Source organism: Chrysemys picta, chromosome 1, assembly GCF_011386835.1.
Source record: "Chrysemys picta bellii isolate R12L10 chromosome 1, ASM1138683v2, whole genome shotgun sequence".
Taxonomy (NCBI): domain Eukaryota; kingdom Metazoa; phylum Chordata; order Testudines; family Emydidae; genus Chrysemys; species Chrysemys picta.
Window position 1 is genome coordinate 30,141,672 of NC_088791.1, and position 21,589 is coordinate 30,163,260.

Here is a 21,589-nt window from a genome sequence, read left to right on the forward strand (position 1 = left end):
ACACAAAAAAAATCAGAAACAGATATTTCAAATTTACATATCAAATAAAGTTTTTAAAAATAAACCTGTTCCCATTTTCTTTCATTCATTCTCATCTTTACACTCAAACATATCACATACGTGTATCTGTATTTCAACGACCTCCTTAAATCGTCGTAAAGTAGAAACCAGAACTGTTGCCAGCACATGCATAGATGCGATACACAAACTCTTTCTTGTAATCAAAGATCCTAGAAGACTCAAACCTAAGCACTGTATTTCTAGAAAAAGAGATTATTAATATTAATTACTGGTTCAGAATTAAAGAGACAAATTTAGTATGTTACATTTATAATATGATGTAAAGATACATAGGCTATTACAAGATTCACATTTAAGTAACAAGACAACTTCCTATGTACCTTGATCATCTGGATACATCTGTAGTGTGTGAAGTACAGTGTCTGCGGCTCCTTGTTGGGATAACATTTGTAGTGCACCAGAACACTCCACTACAGAAGAAAGTATTTTTAATCCACATTTCTGAATGCCAGGATTTCCAATAAACTAAAAGAGAAATACAAAATAAGGTCAGATTTTTTCTCTGCTACTCAATGTGATAAGGAAAGTTGCTTGTCAGTTTTTTTCTCAAAAGGTGTAAAATTGTAGCTGTTACAAGAGTAATCATTGCAATTAAATTTGCATAAACCTTTCCATTATACCCGCTGTTTCATGTTTTCATAACTTTCCACAATATTCACCTTTCAGGCTGAAATCTTGTAAAGGTGAATATTTTTTGAAAGTTAGAGCAAAAACTATTCAGTCATTTAGAGTATAAGAAGAGCAAAAAAACGCACTTTCCCCATTGTCAAAAAAACAAAACAAAAACCAAGCCTCTGTGAAACACAAGACAATCCTCACCCACCTTAGTGGTTTCTGAGATTCCTTGCCCCTTCTCTGGGCTCTCCTCTGGGACACATTTCTCTCTGCTCCCTAGAGCCGGTTTTATCTCTGGTTCAGCTGCAACCTGCTAGCAGCTAACAACCTGGACAATTCTGTCCCTGGCACGCATTACATCACTATCCCTTTCTGATGTGGTGTTGCCTCCAGCTGCAGTGCAGGGGTTGGTCTCAACCTCTCTCCCACCGGAAGCATGTGGCTTCTCCCTGCTGCAGAAGAATCAAGGAGAGACTCTCCCATTCTCTCAGCATTTCCTGAGACCTTACCCTTTCCCTCGGGGGTCCCAACATAACACTCCCTCCTGCTGCAGGCAAATACTTTAACCCGAGCTAGATGGAAAAAATCATTACCAAGAAGCAGGTCGAATAGGAGGTGTTCCATTATCCACACAGTCAAAATACTTTCCAAACCTTACTAAACCACATGGATTTTAGCTAGTGGTATGAGGAATCTGTTTTCCCCCACCCCCACAATCTCTGCCATTTGGCCAGGCAACATACTGGCCTTTAGAACCACACTCTGCTTAATCAGAGAGATCTGGGCCCCTGTATCCCTCTGCCCCAAATATTCCCTGCCATCAATTTGGACAGCCTTAACATGCTCCATATCTGGTTCTGCAGAGGCTAACCTCACAGAACCAAGATGATAGGTTTCAATTGCTTGGGGGGTTTCTGTGTTGAGGACAGCAAAACTAACATGAACTATTGTCTGCCTGCTTCCTCCTAGCACAGGGCATTTATTCCTCAGGTGATCAGTGGAATTACAGGATTACAGTGATAGGACCTTTTGGGCTCTTCTACTTTTACAGATTTGGGATGAGGGTTAGAGGAATATTTTTGGGTAAGCGTGTTTAGGCTCCCAACCCCCTTCTCTCTTCCCAAGGACAAAATGGGATCCTCCCTTCCCACCAGTTTTAAACCCCTGTTTCTGTGGCCTGCCCTCAATAGATGCCTGATTCTGTTCAAAGGCATCAGCTAAAAAAGCAATCTCATCCATAGACTTTACATCTTTGTCCCATAGACACTGCTTTACATCAGCCTTACATACGCTTAGGAAATGCTCTTGAACAACAAGATCCAACATTACCGCAAAACTTGCCACCTCCTTACCCCTCATCCATTTTCCCAACAAATCTTTCATTTTGTTTACATATTCTCCATTACTCATACCAATATCCCTCTTAAGATTCCTAAATTTAACTCTATATGTTTCAGGGGTAATCTGAAAACTTCACAAAACAGTATATTTAAATTTACAATAGTCTAAAGCATCTTCAATAGGTATTCCATTGAATACATTTTCAGCTTTACCAGTTGATTTCGCAATCAAGGTAGGAACTCTATCATCAGGTATTTCATGTATTACACACAGCCTTTTGAAAGTAGTCAGATATTCAGCAATATCATCGTCACTGTACGCAGAACATAAGTGTTCCCATTTGTGGATTTTTGGAGTGATGGGACTCGGGGTCGGGGGGTTCTGGTTCTGCTTCTCTAGCAGGTCCAGTTGGTGTTTTCGCTCTCTTTCCGTTCTCTTATTCTCTCTTTCTTCTCTCTCTCTTTCTTCCATGGCCCTTCTGTGTGCAGCTTCCTCTTCTTTGAGCCTCATTTCTGCCTGCCACATTTGAAACTTGCAATCCTTTGCCTTCTCTTCCGCTTCCAGTCTGGCCAGCTCTAGTTTTGTAGCTGCCTCTCTGGTAGTCATTTTTCTGCTTTTCTGGTCCTACACTTCCCTTTCCCAAAATAAGCAAACAGAAAGTAACAAAATTGTGACCTCCTCCTGACTGTTCTTAGCCACTGCACTTAAGACTCACTTAAAAATCACAAATATCTGTGCTTAAAGTGTGAACATACTGTGACAAAGTTCCTCCTCTACCTTGGTGGATCCTGCGCTTATTGGTGGATTTGCTCGCTTCACAGATTCACCCTGTGGGTCAGGAAACAGTCCAGAGACCTTCCCCTCTGGTAGAAGCTATAGTTCAGGTCAATTCCCCCCATGTTTGATCAGGAGTTGGGAGGTATGGGGGGAACCCAGGCCCGCCCTCTACTCCAGGCTCCAGCCCAGGGCCCTGTGGACTGCAGATGTCTATAGTGCCTCCTGTAACAGCTGCATGACTGCTACAATTCCCTGGGCTACTTCCCCATGGCCTCCTCCAAACACCTTCCTTATTCTCACCACAGGACCTTCCTCCTGATGTCTGATAATGCTTGTACTTCTCAGTCCTCCAGCAGTACGCCTACTCACTCTCAGCTTCTTGCACACCTCTTGCTCCCAGTTCCTCACACACACTTCCTGTCCTCTGGCTCCCTGGCTCCCCCTGGCTTGACTGGAGTGAGCCCTTTTATAGCATCAGAGGGGCCTTAATTAGAGTCAAGTGCTTAACTGCCTCACCTGACTCTTAGCAGGTTAATTGGAGTCAGGTGGTCTATTAGCCTGGAGCAGCCCCTGCTCTGGTCACTCAGGGAACAGAAAACTACACATCCAGTGGCCAGTATATCTCCCTTCTGCTACTCTGCTGTTCCCAACTGGTCTGGGTCTATCACATATCCCTCCCCCCTGCTCAACACCAAGGGGTTGGGCAGCTTGGGACGCCAGACAGAGTACACGTGATAAGCCATCGGCGTTGCCATGGTGACCCTCTGCTCTGTGCTGTATGTGGAACTGGAAAGGTTGGAGGGATAAGAACCACCTGGTTACCCTTGTGTTCTTTTCCTTGTTCCGTTACATCCATTGAAGAGGGGCATGGTCGGTCACGAGGACAAATCTGCGCCCCAGCAGGTAGTAACGCAGCGTTTCCATGGCCCATTTTACGGCGAGGCATTCTCTCTCTACCACTGCATATTTTTGTTCCCTCGGAAGGAGTTTCCTGCTGAGGTAGAGAATTGGGTGTTCCTCTTCCCCAGCCATCTGCGACAGGACAGCTCCTAGCCCCACCTCGGATGCAGCTGTCTGTAGGATGAATTCCTTGGTGAAATCCGGGGCAATCAATACGGGGTTACTGCAGAGGGCAGTCCGTAGGTCTGCAAATGCCCTCTCTGCTGCATCGGACCATCTGACTGGATCCGAACCACAGGCCTTCACTAAATCCGTTAGGGGACTTGCCCTTGTGGCAAAATGGGGAATGAAACGCCGGTAATACCCCACCACCGCTAGGAATGCTCGGACCTGCTTCTTACTACTTGGCTGTGGCCAATTTCGGATGGCCTCTAACTTGTTCAGTTGAGGTTTCACCAGACCTTTTCCTACCACGTAGCCAAGATATTTGGCCTCTGTGAACCCCACAGCACACTTAACAGGGTTTGCCGTAAGGCCAGCTCGCCTTAAGGTATCAAGGACCGCCCCCACCTTCTTCAAGTGGGTTTCCCAGTCTGGGATATGAATCACCACGTCATCCAAGTAGGCCGCAGCATAGCTAGCATGGGGGCATAATAACTTGTCCATGAGGCGCTGAAAGGTAGCTGGGGCCCCATGTAGTCCAAAAGGAAGGACCGTATACTGGAAAAGACCCTCTGGTGTAGAGAACGCCGTCTTCTCATTTGCATCTTCAGCTAGGGGAATCTGCCAGTACCCCTTTGTCAAGTCCAGGGTCGTTAAATACCGGGCATTCCCCAGACGGTCTACTAATTTGTCTATGCGGGGTATAGGGTAGGCATCAAACTGGGATATCTCATTTAGTCGCCAGAAGTCATTGCAGAACCTCGTGGTGCTATCAGGTTTGGGCACCAACACTACTGGGCTGGACCACTGACTGAGATTCTTCAATGATCCCCATCTCCAGCATTTTCCTGACTTCCGCTTTTATTTCCTCCCTTTTGGCTGCTGGCACCCAGTAGGGCCTCGTCGTTACTCTGGCCCCAGGGTTCGTGACGATGTGATGATATGTCCAAGTTGTGCGAGCCGGCTTTGTTGAGAATACATCTTGATATTGGGCGATCATCTCAGTTACCTCTTTCTGGGCTGTCGTTAGATCGGGAAACACCCTCACCTGTCCAGGGTTTTTGTTCCCTGAGTGTAGGTCTTCCCGAACCACTGTGCCCGCCTCTCGGGTATGCCAGGGTTTCAGAAGGTTGACATGATATATCTGTTCTAGTTTTTGACGTCCCGGTTGTCGCACCTTGTAATTTACTTCCCCTATGGGTTCAACTATTTCGTACGGCCCTTGCCACTGGGCTAACAGCTTACTTTCGGCCGTGGGTACCAGTACCATTACTCGGTCACCAGGCTGAAACTGATGAATATCTATCACAATACATACACCTTTGCTCCCTGTGCCACTGTGACATCCCCTCCTGGTGTTATCTGGACCAGTGATCTTCTAGGCCATTCCAATCCTTGACCTCTGGGAGGAAGCCTTACCCTGCTCTGCTGTGAGAAAAGGCAGTTATCTCGAAGAACGCCAGTTACTGAAAAGGTGTGTTGCTCATGTCTATTCCACAATAGGTGTGCGTGCTCGCCACGTGCACCGGTGCCGGAAGTTTTTCCCCTAGCAGTACCCGGGGGGGTGGGGGGGGGGAAGCGCCCCAGCGACCCCTGGAGTGGTGCCTCCATGGCACGGTATAAGGGGTGCTGCGCACTCCCCCCACCCTCAGTTTCTTCTTGCCAGACAACTCCAACAGAGGGGAAGGAGGGTGGGCTGTGGAATAGACATGAGTAACATCTCGAAGAACACCAGTTACGGAAAAGATAACTGCCTTTTCTTCTTCGAGTGATTGCTCATGTGTATTCCACAATAGGTGATTCCAAGCTATATCTGTTGGAGGTGGGTAGGAGTTCACAAGTTCTCGGGACAGAGTACAGCCCTGCCGAACCCGCCGTCATCCCTGGTTTGGGAGACGATCACATAGTGCGAGGTGAACGTGTGAACCGAAGTCCAAGTGGCGGCCCTGCAAATGTCTTGGACAGGGACATGGGTCAAGAAGGCAGCCGACAAGGCCTGTGCCCGAATCGAGTGCACCTTCACAATCGTGGCAGGGGAATACCCGCCAGAGCAGAACAGGTACGAATGCATGAAGTGATCCAGTTGGAGAGGTGCTGAGTGGAGATCGACCGACCCCTCATGCGCTCAGCCGAGGCAACGAACAGTTGCGAGGACTTCCTGAATGGCTTAGGCTGCTCGAGGTAGAATGCCAGAGCCCTCCGCATGTCGAGCGAGGAGGCGGCACTTCTCACTGGACGCGTGCGGTTTGGGGCAGAGGACCGGCAGAAAAAGGTCCTGACCCATGTGATAGGCAGAGACGGCCTTCAGGAGGAACGCAGGATGCGAGCAGAGCTGGACCTTGTCCTTATGAAACACCGTGCATGGGGGCTCCTGGCCGACGTGATCGCGACCAGGAAGGCCACCTTCCACGAGAGGTGGGACCAGGAGCACGCAGCTAGCGGCTGAAACGAGGGCCCCGTGAGATGGGTCAACACCAGGTTCAGGTCCCACTGCGGAACTGGAGGTCTAGAATGTAGGAAAAACCCTTAAGACGGTCCAAACCCTTAAGGAACCGGCCAGTCATAGCATGGGAAAATACCGTGTGCCCTTGCACCAGCGGACAGAAGGCCGATATGGCTGCTTGGTACACCCTGTCTGACGAGGGGGCAGGGCCCTGGGCCTTCAGGTGGAGGAGGTAAACCAGAATAAGCTGGATCGGGGTGGCTACAGGGGAAACACCTTGGTCCGCCACCCACCTAGAAAACTGGGACCACTTCGCCAAATAAGAGCGGCGAGTGGAGGGCCGTCTACTTTCGAGGAGGACACGCTGAACCTGTTCCAAGCATGTCCTTTCCTCAATGCCTAGCCACTGAGCAGCCACGCCGTGAGGTGAAGAGCAGCTAGGTTGGGATGGAGGAGGCGGCCCTGGTCCTGAGAGAGCAGATCCCGGCGGAGCGGCAATGGTCACTGCGGAGCTACCGCCAGGCCCGTTAGGGGCCCGTACCAATGCTGCCTGGGCCATGCTGGGGCAATGAGGAGGATGCGGGCCTTGTTCATCTTTAGCTTCTCCAGGACCCTGCTGATTAGAGGGAACGGAGAAAAGGCGTAGAGAAGCCGGCCTGACTAGGACAGGACAAAGGCATTGGAGATAGCGCCCCTCTCCAGGTGCCCTCTGGAGCAGAACTGGGGGCATCACCGGTCCTGCCGGGTCATGAATAGATCCACCTGGGGAGTTCCCCAACTTCGGAAGAGCCGGAGGGCCATGTCCGGGTGGAGGGACCACTTGGTTGTGAGGAAAAGTCCCTGCTTGAGTGATCTGCCCTCGTGTTCCAGGCACCCAGCAGGTGGAAGGCCTTCAGGCAGATGTCGTGGGCTATACAGAAGTCCCAAAGCCTGAGGGCTTTGTGGCAGAGGCTGAGGATCGGGCCTCGCCTCACCTGTTGATATAGAACATTGAGGCCGTGTTGCTTGTGAGGACCCTGATGGAGGCAAGGGAAACCACACGGAATCTTAGTTTCACCATGTATTGATTCAGCCCTCGCAGGTCCAGGATGGGCCTGAGCCCCCCTTTGGCCTTCGAGGTAAGGAAATATTGGGAGTAATATCCCTTGCCCATGAACTTCTCGGGCACCGCCTCTATTGCTCCTAGTTCCAGGAGCTGCCCCACCTCCTGCTCGAGCAGAGCTTCGTGTGAGGGATCCCCCAAGAGGAACGGCAGCAGGGGGTGGTTGGGCGGGGAGGAAGTAAACTGGAGGGTGTAACCCCGGGAGATGGTGTTGAGAACCCATCGGTCCAAGGTTAGCCATGACCATTCTGGGAGGAAAGCACACAACCTGTTGGAGAAAGGGACAGTTATTGGGGTGGATCCCTGATGAGGACTGGTGGGTTGCTCCCAAGCGTCCTGTCAAAAGCGCCTTTTCCCCACCTGCTTACCCTGGCGGGACCCAGGCTGGGGAGCAGGCCGAGACTGGCTTTGAGGGCGTCTCCTATAGTCCCATTGCTTCTTATGGGCAGCCTCATACTTCGGGAGGGCAGCCTGGGCGGAGTCTGCTGCGGCTTGAACTTAGGTTTTGCCGGAGCCAGGACATAGAGGCCCAGAGCCTGGAGGGTCGTGCGGGAGTCTTTCATGCCATGCAGCCTTGTATCCCGTCAAACGGGAGATCCTGCATGGCCGCCTGCACCTCACTGGCCAGCCTGGAGAGCAGGAGCCACGACGCCCTTCTTATGGACACCGCGGAGGACCTAGACTGCGCACCCGTGTTCGCCGCATCCAACCCCGCTTGCAGGGTTGTCCTGTACTCTCCTCCACCAGTGCCTTGAACTCTTTCCTATCGCGTTCCTGGAGGGAGTCCTCCAACTTGGACAGGGAGCCCCACAGATTGAATTCATACCTGCCCAGGAGCGCCTGGTGATTTGCCACTTGCAACTGAAAGCTCGAGGACGAATACATTTTCTTCCGAAAGAGTCCAGCCTCTGTGAACCTTTATTTTTCGGGGTAGGGACTGGCTGACCCTGCTGTTCCCTGTGGTTGACCGACTCAACCACCAGGGAGTTGGGCGTATAGGTATTCGTGTCCCCTGGCAGGTACAAAGTACTTACGTTCCGCTCTCTTATAGATGGGGGCCAACGAGGCCGGTGTTTGCCACAAGGCATTGAAATTTTTGCCACCCCCTTCGCAGAGTGGTAAAAAAACTACCCTGCCCAGTGCCAAAGAGGACAGCACATTGAACAGGGAATCAAAGGGTTCCTCGATCTCTCCTGCTTGGAGATGGAGGTTTGACATTAACCTTTTTAAAAGCTCCTGGTGTCTCTAAAGTCCTCCTGCAGGATGGAGGGGTCGGGACCGTTATCGCCTTATCTGGGGAGGGTGAGGAGGCCGGTACGATACTCTGGGTATCTGCCCGCACTGGAGGGTCTACCACTTGGTCGGTCTCCGGGCACGGTACCGAGGATGTACGTCCCACCGACCCCTTCCCTTGGAGAGGGAGACCGATGGTGCCTCTGAGACTCCAGCTATCGAGCGAGCCCCGACTGGGGCTACGTCGGGGCCACAGTGCCCACTGGTACCACTGGGCCAGCCACGGGGCCCGGTGTCACTGCACTTGCTGCGGCACTGGCGGGCCTGGTTGTTTGGCCTGGCTGGCCTGGCCATGGAAGAACGATTGCGAACAGAGGCTGGCTGACGAATGACCTGCTGCTCTCCCGGGACCGGGAGAAGCGGCGGTGCCAGGAGCGACGCCGACCATAGGACCGTGATCTCGACGTGGAGGATCGGTACCGTCAGTAGCAGCTGCTCTGCGATCGGCTCTGACGGGCAGACCCGCGGAGGCGACAAGCTGGCGATTGATGCCCGGGGCTGCGGAGGCGATGCCCTGGTGCGGTCTTGGAGCGGGATTCTGAGCGGGAATGGCGTTGACGTCTGTGCCATGGCCAGCTGCGGTAACCCCTCTGAGATGAGGACCTTCGGCAACGTCTGCCTTGGTCCCGTCGGTACTCACTCCTTGAAATGGAGTGGTGCTGAGAGTCTCAGTCAGATGGCACCAAACCAGATAGTCTGGTGGGAGTAGAGGGCGATCCACGTGGACTTAGCCTTGAATGGTCGCTAGGCGGCGAACGGCGTCGGGAACGTTCCCTGGACTAAGACCGGTACCGAGCTGGGGGCACCCTGGAGCGTGGGGCCGGCCTTGGCGGCGCTCCTGATACTGGTATGGACTTGACACTCCGGGCCGCCTGCAGGGCCTCCGGCGTTGAGGGCATCTGGACAGGTCTGGTCCGAAGTTGCCGGGCTGCACCGCTCTATGTGAGTTGGAGGCTAGAGGGGGATCAAGGGCTGCCCGACATGGGTCTAGCCTCTGCCCCGGGTTTTCCTCAGTGCCGCTGCGAAGAAGGCGTCCTTGTTGCCTTCTTGTGCCCTGTAGATGGGAAGCGGTGCCGATTGGTCGAAGGCGCCGGAAGGTCGCCGCACACCGACCCCGCGGTGCCCAGCGCCGACTCGGAGCGGTGCGCCGGAGTCGGGGTCTGCGCCAACTCTATCAGAATGGTCTGGAGTCTGATGTGTCTTTCTCTCTTAGTCCGAGATTTGAACAACTTGCAAATCTTGCAACGATCGCTGATAAGGGTCTCTCCCAAGCAGCGTAAACCGTCTGCGTGCGGGTCACTCTTTGGCATAGATCACCTACAAGTGTCACACGATTTAAAACCGAGACGCGGGGCATGCCCCGGTCCGGGCGCTCTAACTAACTGAACAGCTAACTAACTACAGGTACTAACACTGAACGAACAAGCAGTTCTGGGGACGAGCTACAGCAAAGCTGGAGCAGAGTAGTTCCGATGCACTTTCGCTGGCGACAAGAAGGAAATGAGGGTGGGGGGCGTGCACAGCTCCCCTTATACTGTGCTGTGGAGGCACCACTCCAGGGGTCGCTGGGGCGCTCCCCCCCACAGGTACTGTTAGGGGAAAAACTTCCAGCACCAGAGCACATGGCGAACACGTGGAATACACATGAGCAACCACTCGAAGACGAACCCCCTCGCCAGAGGCTGTGCGTGAACAGCCCAGGAATGTAAGCTGCTCCCAGCTACTTGCAAGTGAATGACCCTAGCCAATATCTCTGGTCCCAGCCAGACCCTGGGAACTCCATCTTCCAGTGTCCAGTTATGCTTGCTGGATGTTGCAAGCTTACATAAGTTCATCAATTTCTTTTTTAAATTGACATGTACCAGGCTTGTTCTCCCAAGGGGAGTCTCTCACACACTGCAAACCAAATGCACTGCTTCAGGTAGAATAAACAGATTTATTAGCTATAAAGGTAGATTTAAATGATTATAAGTCAAAGCATAACAAGTCAGATTTGGTCAAATGAAATAAAAGCAAAACGCATTCTAGGCTGATCTTAACACTTTCAGTGTCCTTACAAACTCACCACAGGCTGGCTCTTCAGCCAGGCTCTCTCCTTTGCTCAGTGGTTCAGTCGCTTGGTGGTGGTGGTGTCTGTAGATGTAGGTGGAAGAGAGCATGGCAAAATGTGTCTCCCTTTTATCATGTCCTTTCTTTCCTCTTGGCTTTGCCCCCCGCCCCTTCAGAGTCAGGTGTGCATTACCTCATTGCAGTCCCAAACTGCCCAAAGGAAGGGGGTGACTCCCTCGAAGGTCTAACAGATTCTTTTGTTGCTGTATAAGACAGTGTCCATTGTTCCTGTGAGGCTGGGCTGGGTTTGTCCCAACCATGCCCTGACAAGGTGTGAACTGCCTCTCTGTTCTTGGAGAGTTTTTGCATGGGCTTGCTTTAAGCCATGAGGATACATTTTCAGCCTCATAACTATATACATGAAATTATAACCTATAATATTACTGTAACAATTACTATAACATCACTATAACAACCATGCTTACTGCATTCTGAGCCTTCCGAAGACACTCAAGATGACAAACTTTGCATTGGATGTCATACAATCATTTCATAAAGATGAACATGTGGGTTTAGAGCATTTCCCCGAGGTACAGAGCGTCACAAGGAGGGATCACAAGGTATTGAAAATTTTATTAGTTCAAAGGAAAGAAAATCTCACTTCCTACTCCCTGCATACCCTTACCCTTCAAGGTCAAGTATTCTCATTCAACCCCTTGAAACACAGACAATTACATAGTTTTATCATTGCTAGCATTGATACATTGTTTACTGTGACTACTTTTATAATAAATGTAAGGGGTTTATAAAAATTTTGACTTCACTAGGGAGTTGCCAACCCGAAAATGTTGAGAGAAACTGCTCTCAGAGGTGTGTGAACTGCCTCATTCATCTCAATCACGGCCATGTGGATTCGATGGGCCGTGGGATTTGGCATTTTTCCAATGTACCATAGAATTCAGCATTTTTGCCATAGAACTGCACTTTTGCTGCAGCCAGCAGCCCAGCATTTTGTTTTCTGTCTCCCTATCCTGCTGGGACCTGCTTGCAGGTGCCTCTTGCTCTCCAAGTTTCTTCTCATGAGGTTGCAACTATCCTGCTCTTCCCAATGGCTACAGGGTCAAGCAGTCCCAGGCAGTTCTGTTTGGTATGGAATAGCTTGAGAAACACTGTTCTATTGGAATCCAAGAAATGTGTATTCATATTTATCAGTTTTAGGTAAAATCACATTAAGAGAACAGTTGCAGGTTTTTCTGTGCAAAATACAGTAACTTCTAGCTTATGCAGGATATTCATTATTTGTGTGCAAAACCGTCTAACATAAAATATTATCATAAACAACTGCAAATGAATTGAATGTCTAAGAAAAATTAAGTTTTCTAATAAATATCCACTAGCATTATTGCATCAAAGATGAACTTCTCTGGCATATTCCAGAATAAATTAGAGTAAGAAAAAACAAATAATGCGGATGAACACATGTATGAAAGATCATCTAAGGTAAAGTTTATCAAATCAATCGGAAAATGATTTCATTGCATTCAAAGTTATAAATAAGTCATTAATTGCAACTGTAAAATACCAAGCAAATTTATTAGGAGAAAGATTTTAACCATACCCTGTTCAAAGCATCAAGCACTAGTGTGTGAGTCCCCTCCAACAAACACTGGTTTTTAATTACTTTTAAGGTAAGCATCAAGTCAGCATCTCCCACTGTTCCTGAAGAACCATTTTGCAGTTCTTTCATGGCACCTGTAAAACACAGAAAAACACTTCTTCAGGGAAACAAATTTCACATTTTCTTTGTAAAATCAGTACTGCAATCAAACCGATGCAAAGTTATTTACAAATAACTCATGAGACCTGTGGGATGGGGTGTACTCTCCACACTGACCCTGAGAGGGTAAATTAGGCCCAATTAACCTACTGTCTGCACCTGGAGGAGAAGCCATGGAGCAGGGATTGATTAAATGAGGCTCAGCTGGACAGGAACAGGGGGTGCCTGAATAAAAACCAGAAGCCGTAAGAGCAGAAGAGAGCTGTAAGGAAGTAGTCTGCAGTCACCCCCTGGGAGAAGGGAAGTGTATCTGGGACTAGAGGCAAGAAGCCTACAGTTACTCCCTGGGAGGGCGGAGCATAGCTTGGAAAGCCCAGAGAAGGGGAAGAGTAGAGAGGTAGGCAAGGCTCAGGGAGAGGAGCAGAGAGGTATGGGGTAGGTCAAACTTTGGCTGCTGATGAGAGGGCTTCTGAGCCAAGACCCAGAGTAGAGGGTGGGCCTGTGTCCCTCTACCAGCTGCTGAAGTGGCATTGGTAGGGCAGTGAGTAGGAAGACTGCCTAAGCCCATTTGTCAACAGGGACTTTGACACCGTGGAAGAGGGGGGACATATATGGTGACCAGGCCAGAGGGCTGAATCATGAAGAGGAGGCTGCAGTTCTTGGAGTGAGAGGGGTCTGCAGGTCAAGCGGATGATGGGAGAGACACTGCCGGTGGAGGGTGCAACACCTAGCCAGAGCTAATCTCCAGGAAGAGGTGCCACCAATAGTGAGTGCACCCCATGACAGCCTAATTCTAGTTTCCCACGGTTTTCACGCTTCTGTAATGTCACAGACCAGAGTTACCAAGAGCCCATGGAGTGAGTTAAAACTCAATTTTCCCATGTTGAGATTATTATGAAACAAATACTCACTCCAAAGAATTTTGGTTGCAGCAAAATGGGGGGATTTTGCATGTGAACTTGTACAATATGTTAATCATTCATAAGCTGAATCCCAATTAACCTCAAACCTAGTAAAATCAGATGGGATACAGAGAGATCACGTATTTTTCTATGAGTGGGGATGAAGTCTAATCATACAGAGAACCATGTAGGGCTCCAGTCAATAGCAGATTCAAGAGAAATGAAAAATTCAGCTTTTGTTTTTCACTTTCAGTTCAAAATCTAGCAAGAAATTAATTACTTAATGGAGCTCTCTGTTTCTTAGTGTCCATACTACTTACTTTAAATGCCTTTAGGATTTTCTTGGAAGGAAAACACTTAAAAGGAATTTTTGACTACTAGATCTTTCTGTTGGCAGCAGATTAGAAACCAAATTATATCCACAGATAACATCAATGGAAATTGTGCACACAAACTAACAGGACCATGTTCTGCTCTTTTAACATTTTTGTAGTAATCAGCACTCACCGCAAAGTGGCACTACAGAAAGTAACTAGAGATCATGTAAAAGACTCTTTAGGATTCAAGAATGTACTGATTATTTTTTCTATAAAAGACTAACTTTCTTCACGTATTAACCTTCAAACGCCAACTAGGGCGACAGTCAAAGGAAAAAAAACTTGTCTCTTTTTTGGCTTCATTATGACGGACAAAGGCTCACAAGATTTTAGCAAAAAAAGGAGAATTTCTCCTGCTTGCTTGTTAAAGTTGACTATCAAGTCTTAAATCTCCTGTTTTTGCTCAAGGACTCATTGAATGAATGGAAAAATAATACAATTATATTACAAGGGACAAGAAACTAAAATCTGAGCTTGTAAGAGAAACCTCCATTTTAATCAAACTGTTTAAAATGGTTTGTTTTTGTCAATATTCATTTAACCAAAAGTCCTGACAAACACTTGCAAGAAATGCTGTCTTCAAAAAGATTCCCCATCTCTCCAGTTAAGACTGAGAAAGCTCTTACTCCAGATCTTTAGTATTCTAATGAGACTGTCAGCAAAAACAAAGACGACAAGACTTAATATTCTTGATTTAAAAAAATGCTAAGGTAACAAAACAAGAATCTTTTCTAACCTTGTCCAAGCCTTCTGTTTCTACACAATAAAGAACAAAGGGAACACACATTTTTCCCCCCTTGCAGATTGCCTATAAGATGTTTCTTTGGAATGGATTTCCTAAATCATCTAGTTTGGCCTCACAACTATTTGCTGTAGACAAGAGCTAATACGTTTCTAATCTTGAAGTCACTGCCCCCACTGCTTGGTTTGTGAGAGCCAGTTACTGTTCTATATGACAATGAACTGAAGCAATACCTTCTGCTAGTATATCCAATTTGAAATAAAGTTTGTTATTTTTTGTCTATCACTAATGGAACATCCAATAATTAAGGTATAAAGTCACAGCAATGGATCCATAGTCCCTAAATCTATAAGTAGTATCAAGGGAAGCAGCAATGGACCAAATTCATCACTGGTGTAAGTCCATCATTGGAGAAGTCAATAGAGTTTCAGCAGTGATTAATTTGGCCCAATATGTTCAATGTTTGCCAAGCTTTTTCTTCCACCTTTAACTATGTTTCTACCCTTTTCAATCATAAAAGTTCTCCTTTAATTATAGAGCTTTAAGTAAAAATTACTCCTACGAAGTTCCACTACAGGATGGATGGTTAACTATTTTAAGAAAAATCAGAAAACAGCCTTCTTATTTATATTCTCCTATTTGATATATAATGTCAACTATTTTCCTTGGATGACTTACCAGGGATCATGAAAGGTAAAATGACTCGAAGAGCCTCCAGCTGTACAGATGGCACCTTTTCATGTTTCCTCATGGCCTTTAGGACTTCTGATGCAACTGCTATCACTATGTCCAGATGGGGGAAACTAAGAGTAAATATGCATTTACAGAATTAATAAACATACAATTTAGAAATGCATTAGTTTTAGTTTGGTAAACAGCAATATGTGAGTCTGCACACTGTAATCTTCTCAGTTTTAACTAGCAAGCAAATTCAGCTAGTGTAGTTTTCTTGTACAGTATTTCCATGCTTTTAATCTCGATTATAATACTAAATATAATGATTTCAATCCTGAAACATTCAAAAGTTTTCTATGCAGTGCAGACTAATAACAGAGCATGTTACTGTGAAGTGTACATTTCATATGTACCACTTTAAGACTCTGCTCTAAATGCAAGAAAGGACATGTGATCTCACTCCCTCCGTTTGCTCCATAATTTCCATAAACTGTTCATGAAGTGACAGAAGCTTGTTTCTGTTCATTTCTGCAATCTGTCATGTCAGCTTTTGATCTATCAAAACTGCATTTATTAAGATTAAAAAAAAACCAAACCCTAGCTCAGTTTATTGGCATTCCAAAATGGGTAGCAACAAAGCCTCTAATTAGCTTTTGAGGGCATTCTCCTTTATTTTAATATTTTTTCATTAAAGTGGTAAAAAATAGCACCTAAACACATGCTAAGGCTGCTGTCCTTTGGGTTTTCTAAATGTCACTCTTTCATAGCAATATTTCCTTTAAAATGTTTCTATTACACAATTAGGTTAGTGGTCCCTAAACTGTGGGGCATGCCCCCCTAGATGGGGATGGGGGAACTATTTTTTGGGGGCAGCGGGGCTCGTTGGGGGCAGGGAGGGTACACAACCCAGCCCCACTCTGCCCCTGGCCTTCTGGCCCCCCAGTTCCTGACAGCAGTTCTGGCCCTGCTCCCGACAACAGTTCCTGGGGTGGTGCAGACCAGGTGGGGGGCACGATTGAAGAAGTTTGGGGACCACTGAATTAGGTAAATAAAAATGCACTTTCTTTCCAATTAAAAGGACTTAAGGCAATTGCAGATGACTACTTTCATATGTAAATATGGTTGTGCAGCACATTAACATTCATGTGATAAGGAAATAAGAGGTAATACTTGATCAGCAAGATGAGGAAGTTACTCACCTTCTGCAGTAATGCAGTAACAATGGTTCCTCAAGATGTGTCTGTGTCCCTGTACTGCTGATCAGAGATCTTTGGTAGCAGTGTCCATTCACCCGGCGCATGTGCTGCTCCTTGCCTGCCATGAGGCTGGCCAGCGTGCGCGGGTGAACCCTCCTCAGTTCCTTCTTTACCGCAGAGTCAATGACAAGGACTCTGAAGTAGAGGGGAGGAGGGTGGGTCGTGGAGCACCCACAGAGATACATCTCAAAGAACGATAGTTACTGCACAAGGTGAGTAACTTCTTCTTTGAGTAGGTGTCCCTATGGGTGCTCCACTGTAGGTGACTCCCACCACTGGAGGCTGGGTCTTCAGAGTTGAGTCTGTTACAGATGATATCACCGTGGCACCAAAGCTGGCATCTGCAGCCAAGTTTCCCAGGATGGCATAATGTTCTGCAAAGGTGTGTGCAGATGCCCAGGTAGCTGCGCTGCAGATTTCTGATATAGGGACATCCTTGGAGAAGGCAATGGAGGAGGAGACTGACCTCGTAGCATGTGTGTGTATTGAAGATGGGGGTGCTACATTATGTATCTGGTAACAGAGCTTGATACAGTTCAAGACCCATTTGGAGAATCTTTGAGCTGAAATTGCGGTACCTTTTGACCTATCTGCAATGGAGAGGAAGAGTCTCTGAGATTTTCTGAACACTCTTGTTCTGTCCAAATAGAAGGCCATGGCTCTCCTCACATCGAGCCTATGGAGGATGGCTTCCCTATTATCCTGATGAGGTTTAGGATAAAAGGTTGAAAGTTGAATAAGCTGATTTATATGAAAAGTGGAAGTCACCTTGAGAGTGAACTTTTGATGTGGTTGAAGAGTGATTTTGCCAGGGAAGAACACAGTGAAAGGGGTGTGTGGGGATGCATCATCAGGGCCACTATTCTCCCCTACCCTTGCTGAGGTAATGGCAATCAGGAACGCTGTCTTCACTGAAAGGTGAGTTAATGATCAAGTGGCCATGGTTTCAAATGGTGGTCTAGTCAGTCCTTTCCTACTGTGTAATAGCACCTCCAGTACAGAGCAAGATGTCTCTATGTGCTAACACCACGAAGGAGCCAGGCTTTGAGTCGCAGAATCTGCAGGTTGGGATGGAGAGTGCATCCCTCATTCTGCAATAGCAGATATGGAGTCATTGGAAGAGTCATCAGTGGTCATAGTGTCCGCTGTGACAGGTAAGGGTACCACATCTGCCTGGTCCAAGTGGAGCAATCCACATGATGATTGCTTTCTCTCTTTTCACTTTCAAACAGGACTTTCAGAATTAGAGGGAATGGGGGAAAGGTGTAAAGAAGACCCTTGTCCCATGGGAAGAAGAGAGCATCCCTCATGGAGTGTCATCGAATCCCTGCTCTGGAGCAGTGCTGAGGACATTTCTTGTTCTGGTAAGTAGCGAACAGGTCTACTGTCAGTGTCCCCCATTGCTGGAATATGTCATGTAGGACCACTAAATGTATTTCCCATTTGTGGTAGCATGAGAACTTGCGGCTGACGTTGTCCACTGTCGTGTTGTGTATTCCTGGGAGATAGGCCGCTGATGATACGACATTGTGGGAAATGCACCAGTCCCATAGCTTTAGCGCTTCCATACACAGGGAGTGTGATCAGGCACCTCCCTGACAGTTTATGTAATACATGCAGGCCACATTGTCCGTCATGACTTTTGTGTGCGTGTCTTTGATCAACGAGAGGAAGTGAGCACACAAATTTTGGACCTCTCTGAGTTTGAGGAGGTTGATGTGAAGGCATGTTTCAGATGGCAACCATTTGTCCTGCACCATGAAACCATTGAGATGTGCACCCCACCATATGAGGGATGCACTGGTGGTCAGGAGTAACAATGGGGGAGGCTGAACAAATGGGATTCCCGTACATACGTTTACTGGGTCTTTCCACCAGTCCAAGGATTACTTGACCTTGTTGGCATCAATAAAAAATGTATTTATGCTCCCTGTTTGGCCTGTAAACCAAACTGAACCAGGCTTGGAGGCATCTCATGCATAGTCTGGCATGAGCTATGACCGATGTGCCTGCAGCCAAATGCCCCGGGAGGTGGAGGCAGTGTCTGGCCAAAATTTGGGAGTTGGATTGTATTGTCTCTAACAGCGTGGATAGGCTGAGGAATCAGTGTGGTGGGAGGAACACCTTTGCCTGGATGGAGTTGAGGTCAGCTCCTATGAATTCTAGTCTTGTACCAGTGTTAATGTTTATTTGTAGACCCAGATTCTGGTATAGATTCAGTGTTGTCTGGGTGATTCGCTGGGCTTTGGCAAAGGAACTGAGAAGGCAGTCATCGAGGTAAGGATAAATCATGATTCCCTGAGAGTGCAAGTGAGCTGCCACTACCAAGAGGACTTTGGAGAATAACCTGGGGGCCAACAAAAGGCCAAAAGGGAGTACTCTGCACTGGTAGTCGTCTTGACCTTGCGTGAACCTATGGTAACATCTGTGACTCAGTATGATGGAAATGTGGAAGTACGCATCTTGGAGGTTGAGGGCAGAAAATCAATCTTCTTTCTCTAATGCTGGAATAATAATTGATAGAGTGACAATCTTCATATATCTGACTACTCTGAGGTCCAGTATGGGTCTCCAACCTCCCTTTTTCTTTGGTATTAGAAAGTAGCAAGAATAGAAGCCTTTGCCTCTTAGATGTATGGGCACAGGCTCTATCGCTCCTACACTAAGGAGATGGCTTACCTCCTGATGTAGCAGACTCTCGTTAGAAGGGTCCCTGAAGAGGGACGGGGAAGGGTGTTTAGGATGGGGGAGGGAGGAGAAATGGATGGCATATCCATCTTGGATATTTCCAGCATCTATTTGTCAGAGGTTATCCATTCTTAGATGCTTCAGAACAAAGTTAGATGGTCTCCGAAGGGATAGGTGGGGTTGTGAGGAGATATTGAGGAAAATGTTATACGGGCACCTCAATCAACCCATCAAAACTGCCACTTCAAGGTGGGGGGCTAAGAGGAAGTTGGTTGAGAACCTGACTGCTGTTGCCTGGGGAACCTAGACTTCTTCCTCTGCGGTTCATAAAATTTCTGTGTACTGTGATGAGTGGGGCTTGAACAGTGGCTGAGGGCTGTACTTTCCTTCATAAGCAGGAGTATAGATCCTGAGGGATCGAAGAGTTGCCCTAGAATCCTTCAACATGTGAAAGGATGTGTCTGTTTTCTTGGCAAATAACTTTGTCCCTTCAAATAAGGTCCTCCACTGTAGTTTGGACTTCTTTAGGGAAGCTGGATAAATGAAGTCATGAAGCCAGTCTCATCACAATGGCTGTGGAAATCGAGTGTGCCGCCATGTCAGCTGCATCTAATGTGGACTGGAGGGATGTTTGATCAGTTGGCCCTCATGGACTATGGCCTTGAATTGTTTCTTGTGAGAATCAGGAAGTTGCTCAAGAAAGGAATGGAGTTCCGTGTAGTTGTGGTATTCATATTTTGCCAACAATGCTTGGTAGTTTGCTATGCAGAACAGGAGGGGACTGAGGAATATGCCTTCCTGTCGAACAGATCCAGGCATTTCCAGTCCCGGTCATAAGGAGTGAATTTGAACTGGTGCTGGTGGCCCTTAGAGTTGATTGCATCCACAATAATCAAATAAGGGGGCAGATGGGAAAAGAGAAACTCTGTGTCCTTTGCTGGCACGTAATACTTTTTGCCCACCTGCTTGCATGTTGGTGAGACTGAAGCAGAGTTCTGCCATATGACTTTGGTGGGATCCAGGAGTACCTCCTTAATAGGGAGAGCCACTCTGGAGGAGGTGGAGGAATGTTGTCCATCAGCTTATGGTGAGACTTGGTTACCTCCTATAACAGTATTTGCGGGGCTTCAGCCACCTCCTGTGCCAAGTCCTGGAATAATTTGAAATCATCAACCATCAATGGTGGAGGGGGCATCACTATCTCATCTGGTGATGACGACGATAACTGGGCTTGAGGAGTGACTTCCTCCTCCACCTCAGCCTCTACTATCTCCTTGTTTGTTCAGGGGGTTCAGAAGCCCTTGAAGCTGCGACTGAAGGAAAGAGTGTCTCCTCATTTGCTGGTGTGCCACACTACAGGCATGGGAGGCTTGTTGTCTCTGAGCCTCCCAAGGGTCCTAGTATGGCTATTGTGATGGGTAGGAGCCTGGTGGTTGGTACCACAGTTGACCAAACCAGGGAGGCTGTGGATTAGGGGGACAATAAGTTGGATGCCCATAGTGAAACTAAGCCCCATATGGCAGGTGGGAAGAGTGGTGAGAATCCATGTCTTCTTGCTCACTTTCTAACTCTGATGATGAGAAGGGCAGGGCAAGACAGGAAGACTTTGGCAAGTCCAGGGCCCTGGGTGAACTCTGCATTGAGGCCCCAGTACTGAGTAGGAGCAAGTCTGGTGCATTGGACACTGAAAGATCCATTGCACACAGGAAATCTGGCAGCGCGGATGGTGATGGTTGTCTGTCCCGAGAGGCTTGCACTGATGGGGTGGCGATGTGGATCCGGAAGTGAGTTCTGTCAGTGCCTGTGCACTGGGGTAGGTACTGGTGCCAACATCTGTACTGAGGGAATCTTCCCCAGAGAGTATCTCCTATGTTTTCGTGCCCCCACAGTACCGGCGCTTCTTTGTCCGTGCCCATTGGATCTTTAGGCAGTCTAACCTTGCTCCGTCAGCTTGGTACCACACTTTCCCTGGGTACCAGATTTAGATGGCTTCAGTGCCATTGGTACTGATGATACTGATCAAGCCAGACATAGTTTTCAGCTCAACTGGGGTTCACTATGGGGACTCACTGACCTTTTCTTAGAGACCTTATGTGAGTGGCTCATTTCTCTGGGTTCACCTCCCTTTGAAGGATTGCGGTGAGAGCTCTTGCTGGGATTGAATGGCCGACTCCATGAGTAGGAGTTTGAGTCTTAGCTCTGTCTTTCTGGATCTGGGCTTCAGTTGCTGACACAAGCCACACTTTTGTGGAATGTGCTTCTCTCCCAGGCAGCAAACGCACGGCAAGTGTTCATCAGCCACTGGGATAGATTCCTTGCAACTGAGGCACTTTTTGAAGACGAGCAAGCTGGACACATCCTTGTCCATAGGATCTGCCCCACACACTAGGGTTGGGGGAGACAAGCCCT

At 47.9% G+C, this 21,589-nt stretch overlaps 1 protein-coding gene across 5 annotated transcripts in view; it reads right to left on the reverse strand.

Moving 5' to 3' along the window:
- Positions 1-21,589, reverse strand: part of LRRK2 (leucine rich repeat kinase 2) — a 130,990-nt gene that overhangs the window by 60,488 nt on the left and 48,913 nt on the right. For all 5 annotated transcript variants that reach the window (XM_065554212.1, XM_065554216.1, XM_065554223.1 and 2 more), the window contains 4 exons: positions 15,240-15,364; positions 12,382-12,515; positions 402-546; positions 121-260 (listed from right to left, as the gene is read on the reverse strand). In XM_065554212.1, the coding sequence (XP_065410284.1) occupies positions 121-260; positions 402-546; positions 12,382-12,515; positions 15,240-15,364 (544 nt within the window). The remainder of the gene's footprint in view (positions 1-120; positions 261-401; positions 547-12,381; positions 12,516-15,239; positions 15,365-21,589) is intronic.